Source organism: Heliangelus exortis, chromosome 27, assembly GCF_036169615.1.
Source record: "Heliangelus exortis chromosome 27, bHelExo1.hap1, whole genome shotgun sequence".
Taxonomy (NCBI): Eukaryota; Metazoa; Chordata; class Aves; order Apodiformes; family Trochilidae; genus Heliangelus; species Heliangelus exortis.
The window spans coordinates 3,966,731-3,983,733 of NC_092448.1; the positions used below are offsets into that span (position 1 = coordinate 3,966,731).

The 17,003-nt window shown below is 60.6% G+C and overlaps 3 protein-coding genes across 3 annotated transcripts; all 3 read left to right on the top strand.

Moving 5' to 3' along the window:
* Nucleotides 1-1,528: 1,528 nt before the first annotated feature.
* LOC139787661 (uncharacterized) lies at nucleotides 1,529-2,801 on the top strand. The gene is made up of 3 exons (XM_071726927.1): nucleotides 1,529-1,591; nucleotides 1,909-2,562; nucleotides 2,763-2,801. The coding sequence occupies exons 1-3, from the start codon at nucleotides 1,529-1,531 to the stop codon at nucleotides 2,799-2,801; spliced, it is 756 nt and encodes a 251-aa protein (XP_071583028.1).
* On the top strand, nucleotides 2,802-9,680 carry CTSK (cathepsin K). Its single transcript, XM_071727040.1, is given in 9 exon segments — nucleotides 2,802-2,825; nucleotides 4,475-4,631; nucleotides 4,727-4,849; nucleotides 5,311-5,466; nucleotides 5,548-5,679; nucleotides 5,681-5,767; nucleotides 6,446-6,611; nucleotides 6,720-6,825; nucleotides 9,377-9,680. Coding segments are annotated over 8 exon segments (996 nt in total). The 5' UTR covers nucleotides 2,802-2,825; nucleotides 4,475-4,505; the 3' UTR covers nucleotides 9,477-9,680.
* Nucleotides 9,681-10,954: 1,274 nt separating this feature from the next.
* CTSS (cathepsin S) lies at nucleotides 10,955-16,565 on the top strand. Its single transcript, XM_071727041.1, has 8 exons — nucleotides 10,955-11,090; nucleotides 11,615-11,783; nucleotides 12,042-12,164; nucleotides 13,048-13,200; nucleotides 13,350-13,574; nucleotides 14,827-14,992; nucleotides 15,158-15,260; nucleotides 16,077-16,565. The coding sequence occupies exons 2-8, from the start codon at nucleotides 11,664-11,666 to the stop codon at nucleotides 16,174-16,176; spliced, it is 990 nt and encodes a 329-aa protein (XP_071583142.1). The 5' UTR covers nucleotides 10,955-11,090; nucleotides 11,615-11,663; the 3' UTR covers nucleotides 16,177-16,565.
* Nucleotides 16,566-17,003: the final 438 nt, after the last annotated feature.

Genomic DNA, 17,003 nt, shown 5'->3' on the forward strand with positions numbered 1-17,003 from the left:
GTTCCAAACATTTTCAGCCGGGAGGAAACCTCCAAACCTCCAGGATGGGGGCCCTGCAACCCCCTCTCCCAGGAATGGGGGGGGGAGAGGGGGCTTGGAGGAGTTTTTGGGATTTGGAAGAGGTTTTTTTTTTTTGGGGGGGAAAGAACCAAAGTCCTAAAAATCCAACCCTGGAAACCCCATCCCTGGGGAAGCTGCAGCTCTGGAGCCACATCCCAAGGTTCTGGGGGGACCTGGATCCATGGAATTCCCAACCCCCCAGGACCTTGGGTTCAGGGAGGATGGACATGGGGGTGACCCCCAGGTTTTTTTTTGGGGGGGGGCACCAACTGAACCCCATCCAGGTCTGGAATTCTGGGGCTGAATCCAAGGGACAGGGAGGAAAATCCATGGGGAGAGGAGGAGAAACCCCCAAAGCCTTGGGGAAAAACCCGGGGGGGTCCCTGGGGGGGGGGACAGAGGGGGTTGGAGCCCTTTGGGGTGGTTTGGGATTGGGGGGGGGGGGGTTTAGGAGCCAAACCTCCCCCTGGGGGGGACTTTTTTGGGTCCCTCGTGGGCTGGGAGGAGGATTTTGTGAGCAGAGATTTTCCAACAAGATTTTTTTTTCCTTTTTTTTCCAAGTTTGGTCTCGTTTCTTCGCCTCCACCTCAGCCCTGGGCGTTGGGGACACTCCAGCCCAGTGGCCCCAGTGGGCCCCAGTGGCCCCAGTATCCTCAGTGGCCCCAGTGGCCCCAGTGGCCCAGTGGCCCCAGTATCCCCAGTGGCCCCAGTGGCCCCAGTGGCCCCAGTGTCCACCAGTGGCCCCAGCATCCCCAGCGTCCCCAGCGTCCCCAGTGGCCCCAGTGGCCCCAGTGTCACCAGTGTCCCCAGCGTCACCAGTGTCCCCAGCGTCACCAGTGTCCCCAGTATCCCAGTGTCCCCAGTGTCCCCAGCATCCCCAGTGTCCCCAGTGTCCTCAGCGTCCCCAGCATCTCCAGTGTCCCCAGTGTCCTCAGCGTCCCCAGTGGCCCCAGCGTCCCCAGTGGCCCCAGTGGCCCCAGTATCCCCAGTGTCACCAGTGGCCCCAGCGTCCCCAGTGTCCCCAGTGCCCCAGCATCACCAGTGTCACCAGCATCCCCAGTGGCCCCAGCGTCCCCAGTGTCCCCAGCATTACCAGTGTCCCCAGTGTCCCCAGTGTCCCCAGCATCCCCAGCATCCCCAGTGTCCCAGCGTCCCCAGCGTCCCCAGCATCCCCAGTGTCCCCAGTGTCCCCAGCGTCCCCCAAGCGCCCCCAGCGTCCCCAGCATCCCCAGTGTCCCCAGTGTCCCTGCTCCAGCCTTGTCCCCTTCTCCCAGTGTTGTCACCACCACCCCCAATCCCAGTTGCCCAGCTCCCCCCAGTTTGGTCCCTGTGCTGGTGGCCTCCCTGGTGGGCCTCCCTGGTGGCCTCACTGTGTCACCCACGGCCACGTCACAGCCCCGTGCTGGGGTGCTGAGCCCTGGGCTGACTCAGTCCCCTCTTGGTGGCCAAGGGGGGGTGACACGGTGCCATGGGGCTGGGGGACACACACACACACACGTCCCCAACCCCAGGGGCCACTGTCACCCATCAGGTGCCACCCTTGGGTGGGTTCCTCACTGAGCTCCCCCCCCCCAGGGCCACCGTCCCGGCACCCAGGGTGACAACAGTGATGTCCCCAGGGTGACCCTTCTTGGGACAAGGGGACTGATGCCACCACAGGGACCTTCCAGAGGGTGACCAAGGTTTTCTGTCCCGTGAGGAGGTGACAGCAGTCACAGAAAGCACCGTCTGGCCCCGGGGTTGGGGACACAGGGTGGTGGCAGTCAGGGGGGGTTGGGGACATCAGGGGCTCCCGAGCAGCCACGGGATTGCGGTGGCTTTGGGACAAGGGTGATGTCCCCAAGGTAGGAGAATGTCACCAGAGCAGGAGATGTCCCCAGGGTAGGAGGTGTCCCTAAAGAAGGAGATGTCCCTAAGGAAGATGTCCCCAAGGCAGGAGATGTCCCTAAATCAGGAGATGTCCCTAAGGAAGATGTCCCCAGGGCAGGAGATGTCCCTAAGGAAGATGTCCCCAAGGCAGATGTCCCTAAATCAGGAGATGTCCCTAAGGAAGATGTCCCCAGGGCAGGAGATGTCCCCAGGGCAGGAGGTGTCCCTAAATCAGGAGATGTCCCTAAGGAAGATGTCCCCAAGGCAGGAGATGTCCCTAAGGAAGATGTCCCCAAGGCAGATGTCCCTAAATCAGGAGATGTCCCTAAGGAAGATGTCCCCAAGGCAAGAGATGTCCCTAAATCAGGAGATGTCCCCAAAGCAGGAGATGTCCCTAAATCAGGAGATGTCCCTAAGGAAGATGTCCCCAAGGCAGGAAATGTCCCCAGGGCAGGAGGTGTCCCTAGGACAGGAGATGTCCCTAAATCAGGAGATGTCCCCAAGGAAGATGTCCCCAAGCCAGGAGGTGTCCCCAAGACAGGACATGTCCCTAAATCAGGACATGTCCCTAAACCAGGAGATGTCCCCAGGGCAGCCCCTGTCCCTGCTGTCCCTCCTGTCCCCGCTGTCCCCGTTGTCCCCAGCCCTGACTCAGCGCTTGTCCCCGCAGCATCACGCGCAGACTCCGCGTCCCCCCCCGTGTCCCCCCCCTCTCCCTCTCCCCTTCCTCCTCCTCCTCCTCCCGTCTCCTCCTCCCTCCTCCCCCCCGGTCCCGACCCAAAACTCCGCCAACATTTCCACCCGCGTTCCGCTTCCTCCCGCGGACATAAAAGCGGCTCCCGCGCCCCCCGCCCGCCCTGAGCCCCCCCTGAGCCCCCCCCCTGCACCGTGCCCGGGTAAGGGGGGGGACACGGGACCCCCCGGGAGGGGGGGGTGGGGCTGGGGGGTGTCCCAGGGAATCGGAACCCGGCGGGAATGGGGCGGGGGGGGATCCCGGCTGGGAGAGGTGGGAAAAGGGGAAACTGAGGCACGGGGGGAATTTGGGGGGGGGGTGGGGAGGGAAGGATGGGGTTGGGGTGGGAAGGATCCCGGTTGGGAGAGGGGAAACTGAGGAATGGGGGGGGGAATCCTGTCTGGGAGAGGGGAAACTGAGGCACGGTGGGAATGGGGGGGGAAGGATCCTGGTTGGGAGAGGGGAAACTGAGGAATGGGGGGGGGGATCCCGGCTGGGAGAGGGGAAACTGAGGCACGGTGGGAATTTGGGGGGGGGGGGAGGAGGAAAGGATGGGGTTGGGGTTGGGGTGGGAAGGATCCCGGTTGGGAGAGGGGAAACTGAGGCACGGTGGGAATGGGGGGGAAGGATCCTGGTTGGGAGAGGGGAAACTGAGGAATAGGGGGGGGGGGGAATCCTGTCTGGGAGAGGGGAAACTGAGGCACGGTGGGAATTTGGGGGGGGGGGGGGAGGGAACGATGGGGTTGGGGTGGGAAGGATCCGGCTGGGAGAGGGGAAACTGAGGCACGGTGGGAATGGGGGGGAAGGATCCTGGTTGGGAGAGGGGAAACTGAGGAATGGGGGGGGGGATCCCGGCTGGGAGAGGGGAAACTGAGGCACGGTGGGAATTTCGGAGGGGGGAGGAAAGGATGGGGTTGGGGTTGGGGTGGAAGGATCCCGGTTGGGAAAGGGGAAACTGAGGCACGGTGGGAATGGGGGGGGAAGGATCCTGGTTTGGGAGAGAGGAAACTGAGGAATGGGGGGGGGGGGGGAATCCTGTCTGGGAGAGGGGAAACTGAGGCACGGTGGGAATTTCGGGGGGGGAGAGGGAAGGATGGGGTTGGGGTTGGGGTGGGAAGGATCCCGGTTGGGAGAGGGGAAACTGAGGCACGGTGGGAATGGGGGGGGAAGGATCCTGGTTGGGAGAGGGGAAACTGAGGAATGGGGGGGGGGGTCCCGTCTGGGAACGGGGAAACTGAGGCACGGTGGGAATTTGTGGGGGGGGGGAGGGAAGGATGGGGTTGGGGTTGGGGTGGGAAGGATCCCGGTTGGGGAGAGGGGAAACTGAGGCACGGTGGGAATTTGGGGGGGGGAGGAAAGGATGGGGTTGGGGTTGGGGTGGGAAGGATCCCGGTTGGGGAGAGGGGAAACTGAGGCACGGTGGGAATTTGGGGGGGGGAAGGGAAGGATGGGGTTGGGGTGGGAAGGATCCTGGCTGGGAGAGGGGAAACTGAGGCACGGTGGGAATTTCGGGGGGGGGGAGGAAGAAAGGATGGGTTGGGGTCGGGGTGGGAAGGATCCCGGTTGGGAGAGGGGAAACTGAGGAATGGGGGGGGGGGGGGTCCCGTCTGGGAACGGGGAAACTGAGGCACGGTGGGAATTTGTGGGGGGGGAGAAAGATTCTGTTTGGGAGAGGGGAAACTGAGGCACGGTGGGAATTTGGGGGGGGGGGAGGGAAGGATGGGGTTGGGGTTGGGGTTGGGGTTGGGGTGGGAAGGATCCCGGTTGGGAGAGGGGGAAACTGAGGCACGTTGGGAATGGGGGGGGGGGCAGGATCCCGGTTGCTCCTGTCCCCTGCCCCAGGATGTGGGTGCCCACCCTGCTCGCCCTCCTGGTGGTCCCCGTGGGGGCCCAACCCCACCCCCAGCCCGAGCTGGACGCCCAGTGGGACCTCTGGAAGCAAAGCCACGGGAAGCAGTACCCAGGGCAGGTGGGGACCGTGGGGACACCGGGGTGACCCAAGGGACTGGTGCTGGCCCTGGGGACTCAGGGTGTGTCCCTGTCCGTCCCCCCCCCCCGGTGCAGGAGGACGAGAGGGTGAGGAGGATGATTTGGGAGAAGAACCTGAAATTCATCAACAACCACAACCTGGAGCACGCCCGGGGCCTCCACACCTTCCAGGTGGCCATGAACCACCTGGGGGACATGGTGAGTGGCACCTGGGGACATGGGGAGTGGCACCTGGGGGACATGGGGAGTGGCATCTGGGCACATGGGGAGTGGCACCTGGGGGACATGGGGAGTGGCACCTGGGACATGGGGAGTGGCATCTGGGGGACACGGTGAGTGAGACCTGTGGGGAGGACATGGGGAGTGGCACCTGGGGACATGGGGAGTGTCACCTGGGGGAGGACATGGTGACTGGGACATGGAGAGTGGCATCTGGGGGGGGACATGGTGAGTGGCACCTGGGGACATGGTGAGTGAGACCTGTGGGGGGACATGGTGAGTGTCACCTGGGGGGGACATAGAGAGTGGCATCTTGGGGGGACATGGTGTCACCTGAGGACATGGTGTCACCTGGGGACACGGTGAGTGGCACCAGGGGGGGGACATTAAAGGAGGGGCTGAAAGGACACTGAGCCCCTGGGGTGCTGCTCCCCCCCCAGACCAGCGAGGAGGTGGTGAGGACCATGACGGGGCTGAGGGTCCCCCCCGGCCACCGGCGCCCCAACGGGACCCTCTTTGTCCCCAACTGGGCTGAGAGAGTCCCGGCAGCCGTGGACTGGAGGAAGAAGGGATACGTGACCCCTGTCAAGAACCAGGTGAGGGGGGGCCAGGGGTCGGTGTCCCCTCGGTGTCCCCCGCGGTGTCCCCTCGCTGTCACCCCCCGGTGTCCCCTTTAGGGCCAGTGTGGCTCCTGCTGGGCTTTCAGCTCCGTGGGTGCCCTGGAGGGGCAGCTGAAGAAGAAGACGGGGCAGCTCCTGTCCCTCAGCCCCCAGAACCTCGTGGATTGCGTGGCCACCAACGAGGGCTGCGGGGGGGGGGTTCATGACCAACGCCTTCGCCTACGTCCACCAGAACCGCGGCATCGACTCCGAGGACTCCTATCCCTACATCGGGCAGGTCCGGGCTGGGAGCCCTCATTAACACCCTCATTAACGCCCTCATTAACGCCCTCATCATCCCCCTCGTCGTCATCATCATCCTCATTATCACCCTCATTATCATCCCCCTCATCATCTTCATCATCCCCCTCATCCCCCTCATCATCCCCCTCATCATCCCCCTCCTCCTCCTCCATCCCCTCCTCCTCCTCCTCATCATCATCACCGTGACCCTCATCATCATCTTCATCATCCCCCTCATCATCATCATCACCATGACCTTCATCATCCCCCTCATCATCCCCCTCCTCCTCCTCCTCCTCCTCCTCACCATCATCACCATGACCCTCATCATCCCCCTCATCATCATCATCTTCATCCTCATTATCACCCTCATTATCATCCCCCTCATCATCACCCTCCTCCTCCTCCTCCACCCCCTCCTCCTCCTCCTCCTCCTCCTCCTCCTCATCATCATCATCATCATCACCGTGACCCTCCTCATCATCACCCTGACCCTCATTATCCCCCTCATCATCCCCCTCATCATCACCCCCCTCCTCCTCCTCCGCCCCCTCCTCCTCCTCCTCCTCATCATCATCACCTGACCCTCATCATCCCCCTCATTATCCCCCTCATTATCTCCCCCATTATCCCCCCCATCACCCCCCCCATCACCTCCCACCCCCCCCCTTAGGACGAGCGCTGCATGTACAAGCCCAGCGGCAAGGCAGCCAAGTGCCGTGGCTACCGAGAGATCCCCCCGGGCAACGAGAAAGCTCTGAAGAGGGCGGTGGCCAGGATCGGGCCCGTCTCGGTGGGCATCGACGCCAGTTTGCCCTCCTTCCAGTTCTACAGCCGGGGTGAGGGGAGAAGGGAGAGGGGAGAGGGGAGAGGGGAGAGGGAGGGAGAAAGGTTCCTCAGGGGAAACTGAGGCACGGGTGACTGAACGGACCCTCCCCTCCCCCCAGGGGTTTATTACGACCAGAGCTGCAACGCCGAGAACATCAACCACGCGGTGCTGGCCGTGGGCTACGGCTCCCAGAGGGGCACCAAGCACTGGATCATCAAGAACAGGTGAGGGGGGCTCCAGGGATCCACCGGGGGCTCCAGGGATCCACCAGGGGATTGAGGGATCCACCATGGGATCCAGGGATCCACCAGGGGATTCAGGGATGCTCCAGGGGATTCAGGGATGCTCCAGGGAATCCACCAGGGCTCCCGGGCTCCAGCAGGGGATTCAGGGATCCAGCAGGGGATTGAGGGATCCACCATGGGATCCAGGGATCCACCAGGGCTCCAGGGATCCACCAGGGGATCCAGGGATCCAGAAAGGGATTCAGGGATGCTCCAGGGGGCTCAGGGATCCACCATGGGATTCAAGGATCCAGCAGGGGCTCCAGGGATGCTCCAGGGGATCCAGCAGGGGCTCCAGGGATCCAGCAGGGGATCCAGGGATCCAGAAAGGGCTCCAGGGATCCACCAGGGCTCCAGGGATCCAGCAGGGGCTCCAGGGATCCAGCAAGGGATTCAGGGATGCTCCAGGGGATTCAGGGATCCAGCAGGGGCTCCAGGGATCCAGCATGGGTCCAGAGGATCCACCAGGGGCTCCAGGGATCCACCAGGGGTCCAGAGGATCCACCAGGGGCTCCAGGGATCCACCAGGACTCCAGGGATCCAGCAGGGCTCCAGGGATCCAGAAAAGGCTCCAGGGATCCAGCGGGGGATCCAGCAGGGGCTCCAGGGATCCAGCAGGGGATTCAGGGATCCACCAGGGGACTCAGGGCTCCACCAGGGGACTCAGGGATCCACCAGGGGCTCCAGGGATCCACCAGGGGATTCAGGGATCCAGAAAGGGCTCCAGGGATCCACCAGGGGTCCAGAGGATCCACCAGGGGCTCCAGGGATGCTCCAGGGGATCCACCAGGGCTCCAGGGCTCCAGCAAGGGATTCAGGGATCCAGCAGAGGATTCAGGGATCCAGCAGGGGCTCCAGGGATGCTCCAGGGGATCCAGGGATGCTCCAGGGGATCCACCAGGGGCTCCAGGGATCCACCAGGGGATTCAGGAATGCTTCAGGGGATCCACCAGGGGCTCCAGGGATCCACCAGGGGTCCAGAGGATCCACCAGGGGCTCCAGGGATGCTCCAGGGGATCCACCGGGGCTCCAGGGATCCAGCAGGGGATTCAGGGATCCACTGTGGGTCCAGGGGATCCACCAAGGGTTCCAGGGGGTTCACCCTGAGTTCCAGGGATCCAGGGGATCCACCATGGGATCCATCATGGGTCCAGGGGATCCACTGTGGGTTCCAGGGATGCCCCAGGGGATCCACCAAGGGTTCCAGGGGATTCACCTTGAATTCCAGGGATCCACCAGGGGATCCAGGGGATCCACCAAAGGTCCAGGGACCCATCTAGGGCTCCAGGGGCTCTTCCATGGACTCCAGGAGATCCACCAGGGGATCCACCAAGGGTTCCAGGGATCCCCCAAGGGTTCCAGGGATCTACCAAGGGTTCCAGGGGATCCACCAGGGGATCCCCCAAGGGTTCCAGGGATCCACCAGGGGATCCACCAAGGGTTCCATGGGATCTACCAAGGGTTCCAGGGGATCCACCAAGGGCTCCAGGGATCCACCAAGGGCTCCAGGGGATCCACCAGGGGTTCCAGGGGATCCACCAGGGAATCCACCAAGGGTTCCATGGGATCCACTAAGGGTTCCAGGGGATCCACCAGGGGATCCACCAAGGGTTCCAGGGATCCCCCAAGGGTTCCACGGGATCCACCAGGGGATCCACCAAGGGTTCCAGGGGATCCACCAAGGGTTCCAGGGATCCACCAAGGGCTCCAGGGAATCCACCAAGGGTTCCATGGGATCCACTAAGGGTTCCAGGGATCCACCAGGGGATCCACCAAGGGTTCCAGGGATCCCCCAAGGGTTCCAGGGGATCCACCAGGGGATCCCCCAAGGGTTCCAGGGGATCCCCCAAGGGTTCCAGGGATCCCCCAAGGGTTCCAGGGGATCCCCCAAGGGTTCCAGGGACCCACCAAGGGTACCAGGGGATCCACCAGGGGATCCCCCAAGGGTTCCAGGGGATCCCCCAAGGGTTCCAGGGATCTACCAAGGGTTCCAGGGGATCCACCAGGGGATCTACCAAGGGTTCCAGGGATCCACCAAGGGTTCCAGGGATCCACCAGAGGATCCACCAAGGGTTTCAGGGGATCCACCAAGGGTTTCAGGGGATCCACCAAGGGTTCCAGGGATCCACCAAGGGTTCCAGGGATCCACCAAGTGCTCCAGGGATCCACCAAGGGTTCCAGGGGATCCACCAGGGGATCCCCCAAGGGTTCCAGGGGATCCACCAAGCGTTCCAGGGATCCACCAGGGGTTCCAGGGGATCCACCAAGCGTTCCAGGGGATCCACCAGGGGATCCCCCAAGGGTTCCAGGGATCCCCCAAGGGTTCCAGGGATCTACCAGGGGTTCCAGGGGATCCACCAGGGGATACACCAAGGGTTCCATGGGATCTACCAAGGGTTCCAGGGATCTACCAAGGGTTCCAGGGATCCACCAAGGGTTCCAGGGGATCCCCCAAGCCTCTCCCAACGTCTCTGCCGTTTCCTCCCCACAGCTGGGGTGAGGAGTGGGGCTCCAAGGGCTACGTCCTCCTGGCACGGAACATGAACAACGCCTGCGGGGTGGCCAACCTGGCCAGCTTCCCCAAGATGTGAGAGAGGAGAAACCCCCCCTGGAACATCATCATCATCATCATCATCATCATCATCATCATCATCATCATCATCATCATCATCATCATCATCATCATCATCATCATCCCCAAAACCCCCACCCACCCTTCAGAGGACCCCCCGGGTCCCCCCCATCCACCCAACCCCTTCGCTTTCCCAATAAAGGCTCCTCCTGGGGCTGGGGGACTCTGGGGATGTTTCTGGTGGGCTCGGGGGGGTCCCTTCCACCCCCCCCCCCTTGCTCCTCTGATGGGCACTTGCAAAACGATGCCCCCCCCCCAAAAAAAACAAAAAAAGGGTTCAGATTTCTCCCCCCACCTCAGAGGGATCTCAGGGGGGGTCCTGGGAGCTGAATCCCCCCTGGGTTGCCAGGGGGGGGTGGGGAAAGGTCCATCCCCCCCCTCACGGGGTCACCCCCCCCGTTTTGGCCCTGTTTGTCCCCATTTTGGGGAAGTTGTCCAAGGGTTGGTGGTTCCCTCTCCTTCCATCACCTCCTGGGGGGGGGTGAATCACCACATCCTCGTCACCAGCTCCAGGGGTGGGGACAAACTGGGACAAACTGGGACAAACTGGGACACCAAAACCTCCAGGGGATCTCAAGAAGGTTCCAGACACTCCTTGGGTGTCTCTTAGGGGTGGAGGGGACCTTGATGGACCCAGGGATCGTTTCGGTTGGACAAAAAGTTGGTGGAGCACCCAAAAACTCATCCCTACCCCTGGGCTGGGATCTCCCTCCTGGCTCTGGCTCCTTCCAGCATGGAAAACCAGGGAATTTGGGGAATTTTCTTCTTTTCCTTGTCCTCTCAGTGACAGGGAAGCCCCCAGGAGGGTCCTTCCCCTTCAGGCCAAACCCTGGAGATGCCACCACTCATTCCAACCTTTTCCCCCATCCCAAGGAATTCCTTGAGGTTCTCCAGCAGCTCAGCCCCCAGGATCATCCCCAACCCCCCCTTATCCCTGGGATTCACCCCCCTCCCCCCCTCAGGGATGTTCCCTTGGGAAGTTCTGCCACCAGCTGATGTTTTCCACATCCTCATCCCAAACCCTTCCAGTCCTCCAGCAGATGACTTCAAAGCTCTTGGGTTCCCTCCCTCCTCCAGATGGTTCCTTGCTGCCCCCTTTGGACCTCCGGAACCAGGAGGAATGATCCCATCCCCCTCTTCCATGGGGATCCACACCATTCCCTGCCTGGGATCTCCAAACCAGACGGAGACACCCCCAGAACCTTCAGTCCGGGTTGTGTGTCCCCCCCCCCAGGCTCCATCCCACCTTCAAAAAAAATTTAAAAAAATTAAAAAACCACAGAAAAAGGGAGAATTTTCCCTCGGGAGCTTTCTTGATGGTCCCGAAGCTCCTCCTGGCCCCAGCCCCGTGACCCTGGCCCTTTGCCAGCAGCTTCTGGGCAGAAGTGAAAATGAAAATCTCCGAAGTTTCCTCAGTTCCTGACTCGTGATTTCTCACGAGAGCCTCAGCCCCCCCCTCCCTCTCCGACCTCCTGGACTCGGAGCTTTTTGCCTTTGTCCCCAAGGTGTCCCCACACCCCCCCACACCCCCAAAATTCTCAGGGGCTCGGCGCCCACCACCCAAAATTCTCAGGTAGGGCGAACGCTTCCTTGGGGAGGGGGTGGGGAGGCTCTAAAAGCCCCGGAGCAGCTTCCTTGGGGGGGGGGGGGACGGACGGACCTGGGGCTTTGGGTCCCCTCCCAAGGGTGACACATGTCACCAGGAGGGGGGTTGGGGTGGGGGGTCCTGGGGTGGGGTCCGGGTGAGGGTTTTGCTGCTGTTTTTGGAAGCGTTGGCAACGAATTCAGCCCCGGGGGCTCCTTTCATCAGGGCTGGGACCATCCCTGGCTCTTGCTGTCCCCTGTCCCCAAGGCTTGGGACCCGGGGGGGTTTCTCCTCCTCCTCCTCCTCCTCCTCCTCGAGGGAAATTCTCAACTCCTCTCAGGGATATTTTATTTTTTTTTTTTTTTTTTTTTTTTTTTTCCCCTTCCCGGGTAGGTGACAGCAGGGACAGGGAGCTCGGTGGTGTCACCTACGTGGTTGGTGGCATCACCCTCTGGTAGAAACCCCTCCGAGGTGTCCTGCTGGGGGATGGCATCACCCTCCTTACCCAACAGGATTCCTCACCCAGCTCCCAGTATCCCAGGGCTGTCCCAGCAGGACGGGATGAAGCTGCTGCTTGTTGTCACCTTCCTGGCCGCGGTGGCACTGGGACACCACGACCCCACCTTGGACTGGCACTGGAAGCTCTGGAAAAAAACCTACGGCAAGGAATATCCCCACCAGGTACCAGGGAAAGGGGGGGGCGAGCATCTCCTGACCTGGAAACTTGGGATCCTGGGGGGGAAGGGACACCCAGAGACCAAGGTCCAAAGTGGTGGCACCAGGGATGGTTCTGCCCCACCCCTTGTTGGGTTTTTTGTTGTCAGGGGGAACTCCCCAGCAACTTTATTTTTTTTAAATTTTTTTTTTATTTTATTTTTTTTTTCTGGGGGGGGGTGGGAAGTGTCTGTGGAGGTCCCAGGAGGTTGGGTTTGGTTTCAGGTGGAGGAAGGGGACAGACGAGCCACCTGGGAGAAGAACCTGAGGTTGGTGACCCTACACAACCTGGAGAAGTCCCTGGGGCTCCACTCCTACGAGCTGGGCATGAACCACCTGGCAGACATGGTGGGTGCTGCTGAGGGGGGCTTGGGGTGCTCCTTGGGTGGGGTTCAGGGGGGGGGTGAGGGGTGAGGGGTGGGCGACCAAGCGAGGACCCTCCCCAGAGGGGCACGGACACCACGGACAAACTTCTCCCACGTTCCTGTGGGGTGGGAGCTGCCTGGAAACTCCCTGTGGGGTGGCCCCAGCTTGGGGTGTTGGGGTGTCACTGGGTTGGGGTGTTGGGGTTTTGGTGTCCCTGTGTCAGGGTGTTGGGGTGTCCCTGTGTTGGTTGGGGTGTTGGTGTCCCTGGGTCAGGGTGTCCCTGTGTTGGGGTGTTGGATCTCCCCAGGTTGGGGTGTTCGGGTGTCCCTGTGTTGGTTGGGGTGTTGGGGTCCCTATGTCAGGGTGTTGGGGTGTCCCTATATCAGGGTGTTGGGGTGTCCCTATGTCAGGGTGTTGGGGTGTCCCTATATCAGGGTGTTGGGGTGTCCCTATGTCAGGGTGTTGGGGTCCCTATGTCAGGGTGTTGGGGTCCCTATATCAGGGTGTTGGGGTCCCTATATCAGGGTGTTGGGGTGTCCCTATGTCAGGGTGTTGGGGTGTCCCTGTGTCAGGGTGTTGGGGTCCCTATATCAGGGTGTTGGGGTCTCTATGTCAGGGTGTTGGGGTCCCTATATCAGGGTGTTGGGGTCCCTATGTCAGGGTGTTGGGGTCCCTATGTCAAGGTGTTGCCCCACACCACCTCCCAGGTGGGCTGGGATGGATCTTCGGGCGCTCTCCCCGTTCTGCCCTTTCCCATCAGGAGATGCCAGGTGGGAGCTCCAGGAGCTCCAGGAGCCCCTCGTGAGCCCCTCGTGAGCCCCTCGTGAGCCCCTGTGAGCCCCTCCTGAGCCCCTCTCCCCCCCAGACCAGCCGGGAGGTCTCAGCTCTGCTGACCGGGCTCCAGGTTGCTCCCCAGAGGAAGGTTGGGACCTCCCCATCCCGCTGGCACAGCCGGGATCAGCTCCCGGAGAGGATGGACTGGAGGGAGCAGGGCTGTGTCACCGAGGTGAAGAACCAGGTGGGAATTTCTCCTTCAACCTCCCCCAGGGTCTCAGTCCCCCCCCCTTTTTATTTTTATTTTTTTTTTTTTTTTTTTTTTTTTTTTTTTTGGGGGGGTGGGGGAAGGAGGCAACACCCTGACCATCTGCAGGGCTTCTTTCTCCCCAGGGTTCCTGTGGGTCCTGCTGGGCTTTCAGTGCCGTGGGAGCCCTGGAGGCCCAGGTGAAGCTGAAAACTGGGAAGTTGGTGGCTCTGAGCCCCCAGAACCTCATCGACTGCTCCACCACCTACGGGAACCAGGGCTGCAGCGGGGGCTTCATGACCAACGCCTTCCAGTACATCATCGACAACCAGGGCATCGACTCCGAGGACTCCTACCCCTACACAGCCCAGGTGAGGGCCTCAGGGACCCCCCCAAACCCCCCCAAACCCCAAACCCCAACCCACAGCACCATGGACACGAACTCCTCCTCCTCTCCCACCCAACTTTCCCACCTTGGGCATCACCCAATTCCAACCCGATGGCTCCAAGGGGCCCAAAGCACCCCCTGAGCTGCAACTGGGACCCCCTCCCCCAGCCCAAAACCCCATCCAAGCCCCAAACCCTAACCCTAACCCGACCCCCCCAGGGATGGGGCAGCCCCACAGCTTCTGGGGCTCAGCACCTGCAAATTCCAGAATTTCTTCCTCCTGTCCAACCTCCTGGGAGTCTGAAGCCACCAAACCATTGCCCCTCATCCTCCTGCTTTCTGCCAGCCTGGTGGAACCTTCTCAGCCCTCCCAGTTGGGTCTTTCAAGGACCTTTTTTATTTGTTTGGTTGGTTATTTATTTATTTGTTTTGCCTCCTCCTGGGTTGGGAACCAGAATTTCCAGATGTTTGTTTTGGTGACCTCAAGGATGGAGCAACACGGAAGGAGGGGGGGGAAAAAAAAATGGGGAAGGAATCCTGGGTTCTGCTCCAGGCTTCTCCTTTGTCCCATCTTCTGGAGTCAAACAACCAAGCAGACAAACAAAACAAAAAAAAACCAAAAAAAAAAAAAGATATTTTGATATTTTTGTGGGCTTGAGGTGGCTCCTGGTCCTACACTTGGGTTTGGCTGAAGTCACCCGTGGGGTTGTGAGGAGGTGACCACCAGAAAATCAAAGTTTGGTGGCTGGAGAGGGCCTGAAACCACCCCTGGAATGGAGCTGGGAGTCTGGTCCTAGAGAGAAAAATGTCTTTAGAACCCCCCTCTTCCTTCAGAGGAGAAGAAGCAGGGGGTGAAACATCTCCAGATGAGGAACTGAGGGCAGTTTCTGAAAGGAAGTGGGGGGGGTGATGTCCTCAGAGAGCTCTAGAATTCAAGAAAACAAAAAATAAATGTTGCAAGGGGTGAGAGGAGGGGTTGAGCTTCCCCAGCTCCTCCCCACCAACACCTCAACCCAAAAACGGGCTGGAAGGAAAAATTGGGTGAGGTTGCTCCCAAAAAAACCTGGAGGATGGGGTGGGAATGGAGGGGGGAGCTGGTGGGACACCTCAACCTGGAGATGCTTTTTTTTTTTTTTTTTTTTTTATTTTTTATTATTTTTTTATTTTATTTTTTTGGGGGGGGGAGGGGGTTTCTCTGTTCCTCTTCTCACCCCCCCCCCCCGTGTTCCCACCAGAACGGGACCTGTGAGTACAACTCCTCAGCCCGGGCTGCCACCTGCTCCAGGTACGTGGAGCTCCCCTTTGCTGATGAGGAGGCCCTGAAAGAGGCTGTGGCCACCGTGGGCCCCATCTCGGTGGCCATCGATGCCACCCAGCCCACCTTCTTCTTGTACAGATCAGGTAGGTTCCGACACCACCTTTTTTCTTTTTTTTTTTTCTTTTTTTTTTTTTGGGAGGGTTCGGGCACGCTGGGGGCATCCGAAGGGTTCGGGAGGTGGATGTTGGCCCCAAAAGGAGCCCGAGGAGCCCCTTCCCAACCTTCCCAACCCCGTTTGCCCTTCCCAGGGGTCTACGACGACCCCCGGTGCAGCCAGGAGGTCAACCACGGCGTCCTGGTGGTCGGCTACGGCACCTTGGAGGACAAGGAGTACTGGCTGGTGAAGAACAGGTAGAGGAGCCAAGAACCCCCTCTGTGGCCCCTGGGACACCTCCCCGTGTCCCCCGTGTCCCCCCGTGTCCCCCGTGTCCCCCCTGTCCCCCGTGTCCCCCCTGTCCCACAGCTCCCACCAAGTGCTCTCTACAGGAGAAAAGTTTTGTCTTCTCCTTTCCCTTGGCTGGAAAGAGCTGGAGCTGAATCCTCCTCTTCTTCCTCCTCCTCTTCTTCCTCCTCTTCCTCTCCTCCTCCTCCTCCTCCTCTCCTCCTCTTCTTCCTCTTCTCCCTCCTCCTCCTCCTCTTCTTCCTCCTCTTCCTCTCCTCCTCCTCCTCTTCTTCCTCTTCTTCCTCCTCCTCCTCCTCTTCTTCTCCTCTTCCTCTCCTCCTCCTCCTCCTCCTCTTCTTCCTCTTCTTCCTCCTCCTCCTCCTCCTCTTCTTCCTCCTCTTCCTCTCCTCCTCCTCTTCTTCCTCTTCTTCCTCCTCCTCCTCCTCTTCCTCCTCTTCCTCTCCTCCTCCTCCTCCTCCTCTTCCTCCTCTTCCTCTCCTCCTCCTCCTCTTCTTCCTCCTCTTCCTCTCCTCCTCCTCCTCCTCCTCCTCCTCTTTCTTCCTCCTCTTCCTCTCCTCCTCCTCCTCCTCCTCCTCCTCCTCCTCCTCTTCCTCTTCTCTTCCTCTTCCTCTTCCTCTTCCTCTTCCTCTTCCTCTTCCTCTTCCTCTTCCTCCTCCTCCTCCTCCTCCTCCTCCTCCTCCTCCTCCTCTCCTCCTCCTCCTCCCTTCCTCCTCCTCCTCCTCTCTCCTCCTCCTCCTCCTCCTCCTCCTCCTTGTCCCCTGCAGCTGGGGGGTGCACTTTGGGGATGAAGGCTACATCCGGATGGCCAGGAACCACCAGAACCACTGTGGCATCGCCAGCTACCCCTCCTACCCCCTCATCTAGGTGGGCCTGGAGCTCACCACCTGCCAGAAAGAGCCACCAAACCCTGGAGCTACAACCAAACCCCGGAGCTACAACCAAACCCCGGAGCTACAACCAAACCCCAGAGCTACAACCAAACCCTGGAGCTACCACCAAACCCTGGAGCTACAACCAAACCCCAGAGCTACAGCCAAACCCCAGAGCTACAACCAAACCCAGAGCTACCACCAAACCCTGGAGCTACAACCAAACCCCGGAGCTACAACCAAACCCTGGAGCTACAACCAACCCCAGAGCTACAACCAAACCCCAGAGCTACAACCAAACCCTGGAGCTACCACCAAACCCTGGAGCTACAACCAAACCCTGGAGCTACCACCAAACCCTGGAGCCACCACCAAACCTTGGAGCTCCAACCAATCCATGGAGCTCCAACCAATCCATGGATTCACCTCCAAAAATCCTGGATCCACCACCAAATCCTGGAGCTCCAACCAATCCATGGAGCTCCAACCAATCCACGGATCCACCACCCAACCCTGGATCCACCTCAAGCCATGGAGGTGCCACCAACCCATGGATCCACCTCCAAAAATCCACAAATCCCCCACCAATCCACGGAGCTACAACCAAACCATGGATCCACCTCCAAAAATCCATGGATTCCCCCCCAATCCCTGGATCCCCCCCCTCCCCAAACCCTGCTCAAGCTCTCAGGCCACGTCCTCCTCTTGGCTCTGGGTTGGGAGCGAGACCTCGGCCCGGGAGGAGTTTGAACCTGATTTCTGGGCACCCAGTGACTTCTTTTTTAATTTTTTTTTTTTTTTTTTTTGGGGGGGGGGAAAAGG

Bases quoted from the DNA above. Each gene is read 5' to 3' on its own strand.
- LOC139787661 (XM_071726927.1), top strand. From the start codon at position 1,529: ATGGGGCTGGGGGACACACACACACACACGTCCCCAACCCCAGGGGCC. The intron at 1,592-1,908 runs GTGCCACCCTTG...TCCCCAAGGTAG, and splicing joins GGGCCACTGTCACCCATCAG to GAGAATGTCACCAGAGCAGG. The intron at 2,563-2,762 runs GTTGTCCCCAGC...CGGACATAAAAG, and splicing joins CTCCTGTCCCCGCTGTCCCC to CGGCTCCCGCGCCCCCCGCC.
- CTSS (XM_071727041.1), top strand. From the start codon at position 11,664: ATGAAGCTGCTGCTTGTTGTCACCTTCCTGGCCGCGGTGGCACTGGGA. The intron at 12,165-13,047 runs GTGGGTGCTGCT...TCTCCCCCCCAG, and splicing joins TGAACCACCTGGCAGACATG to ACCAGCCGGGAGGTCTCAGC. The intron at 14,993-15,157 runs GTAGGTTCCGAC...TGCCCTTCCCAG, and splicing joins CTTCTTCTTGTACAGATCAG to GGGTCTACGACGACCCCCGG.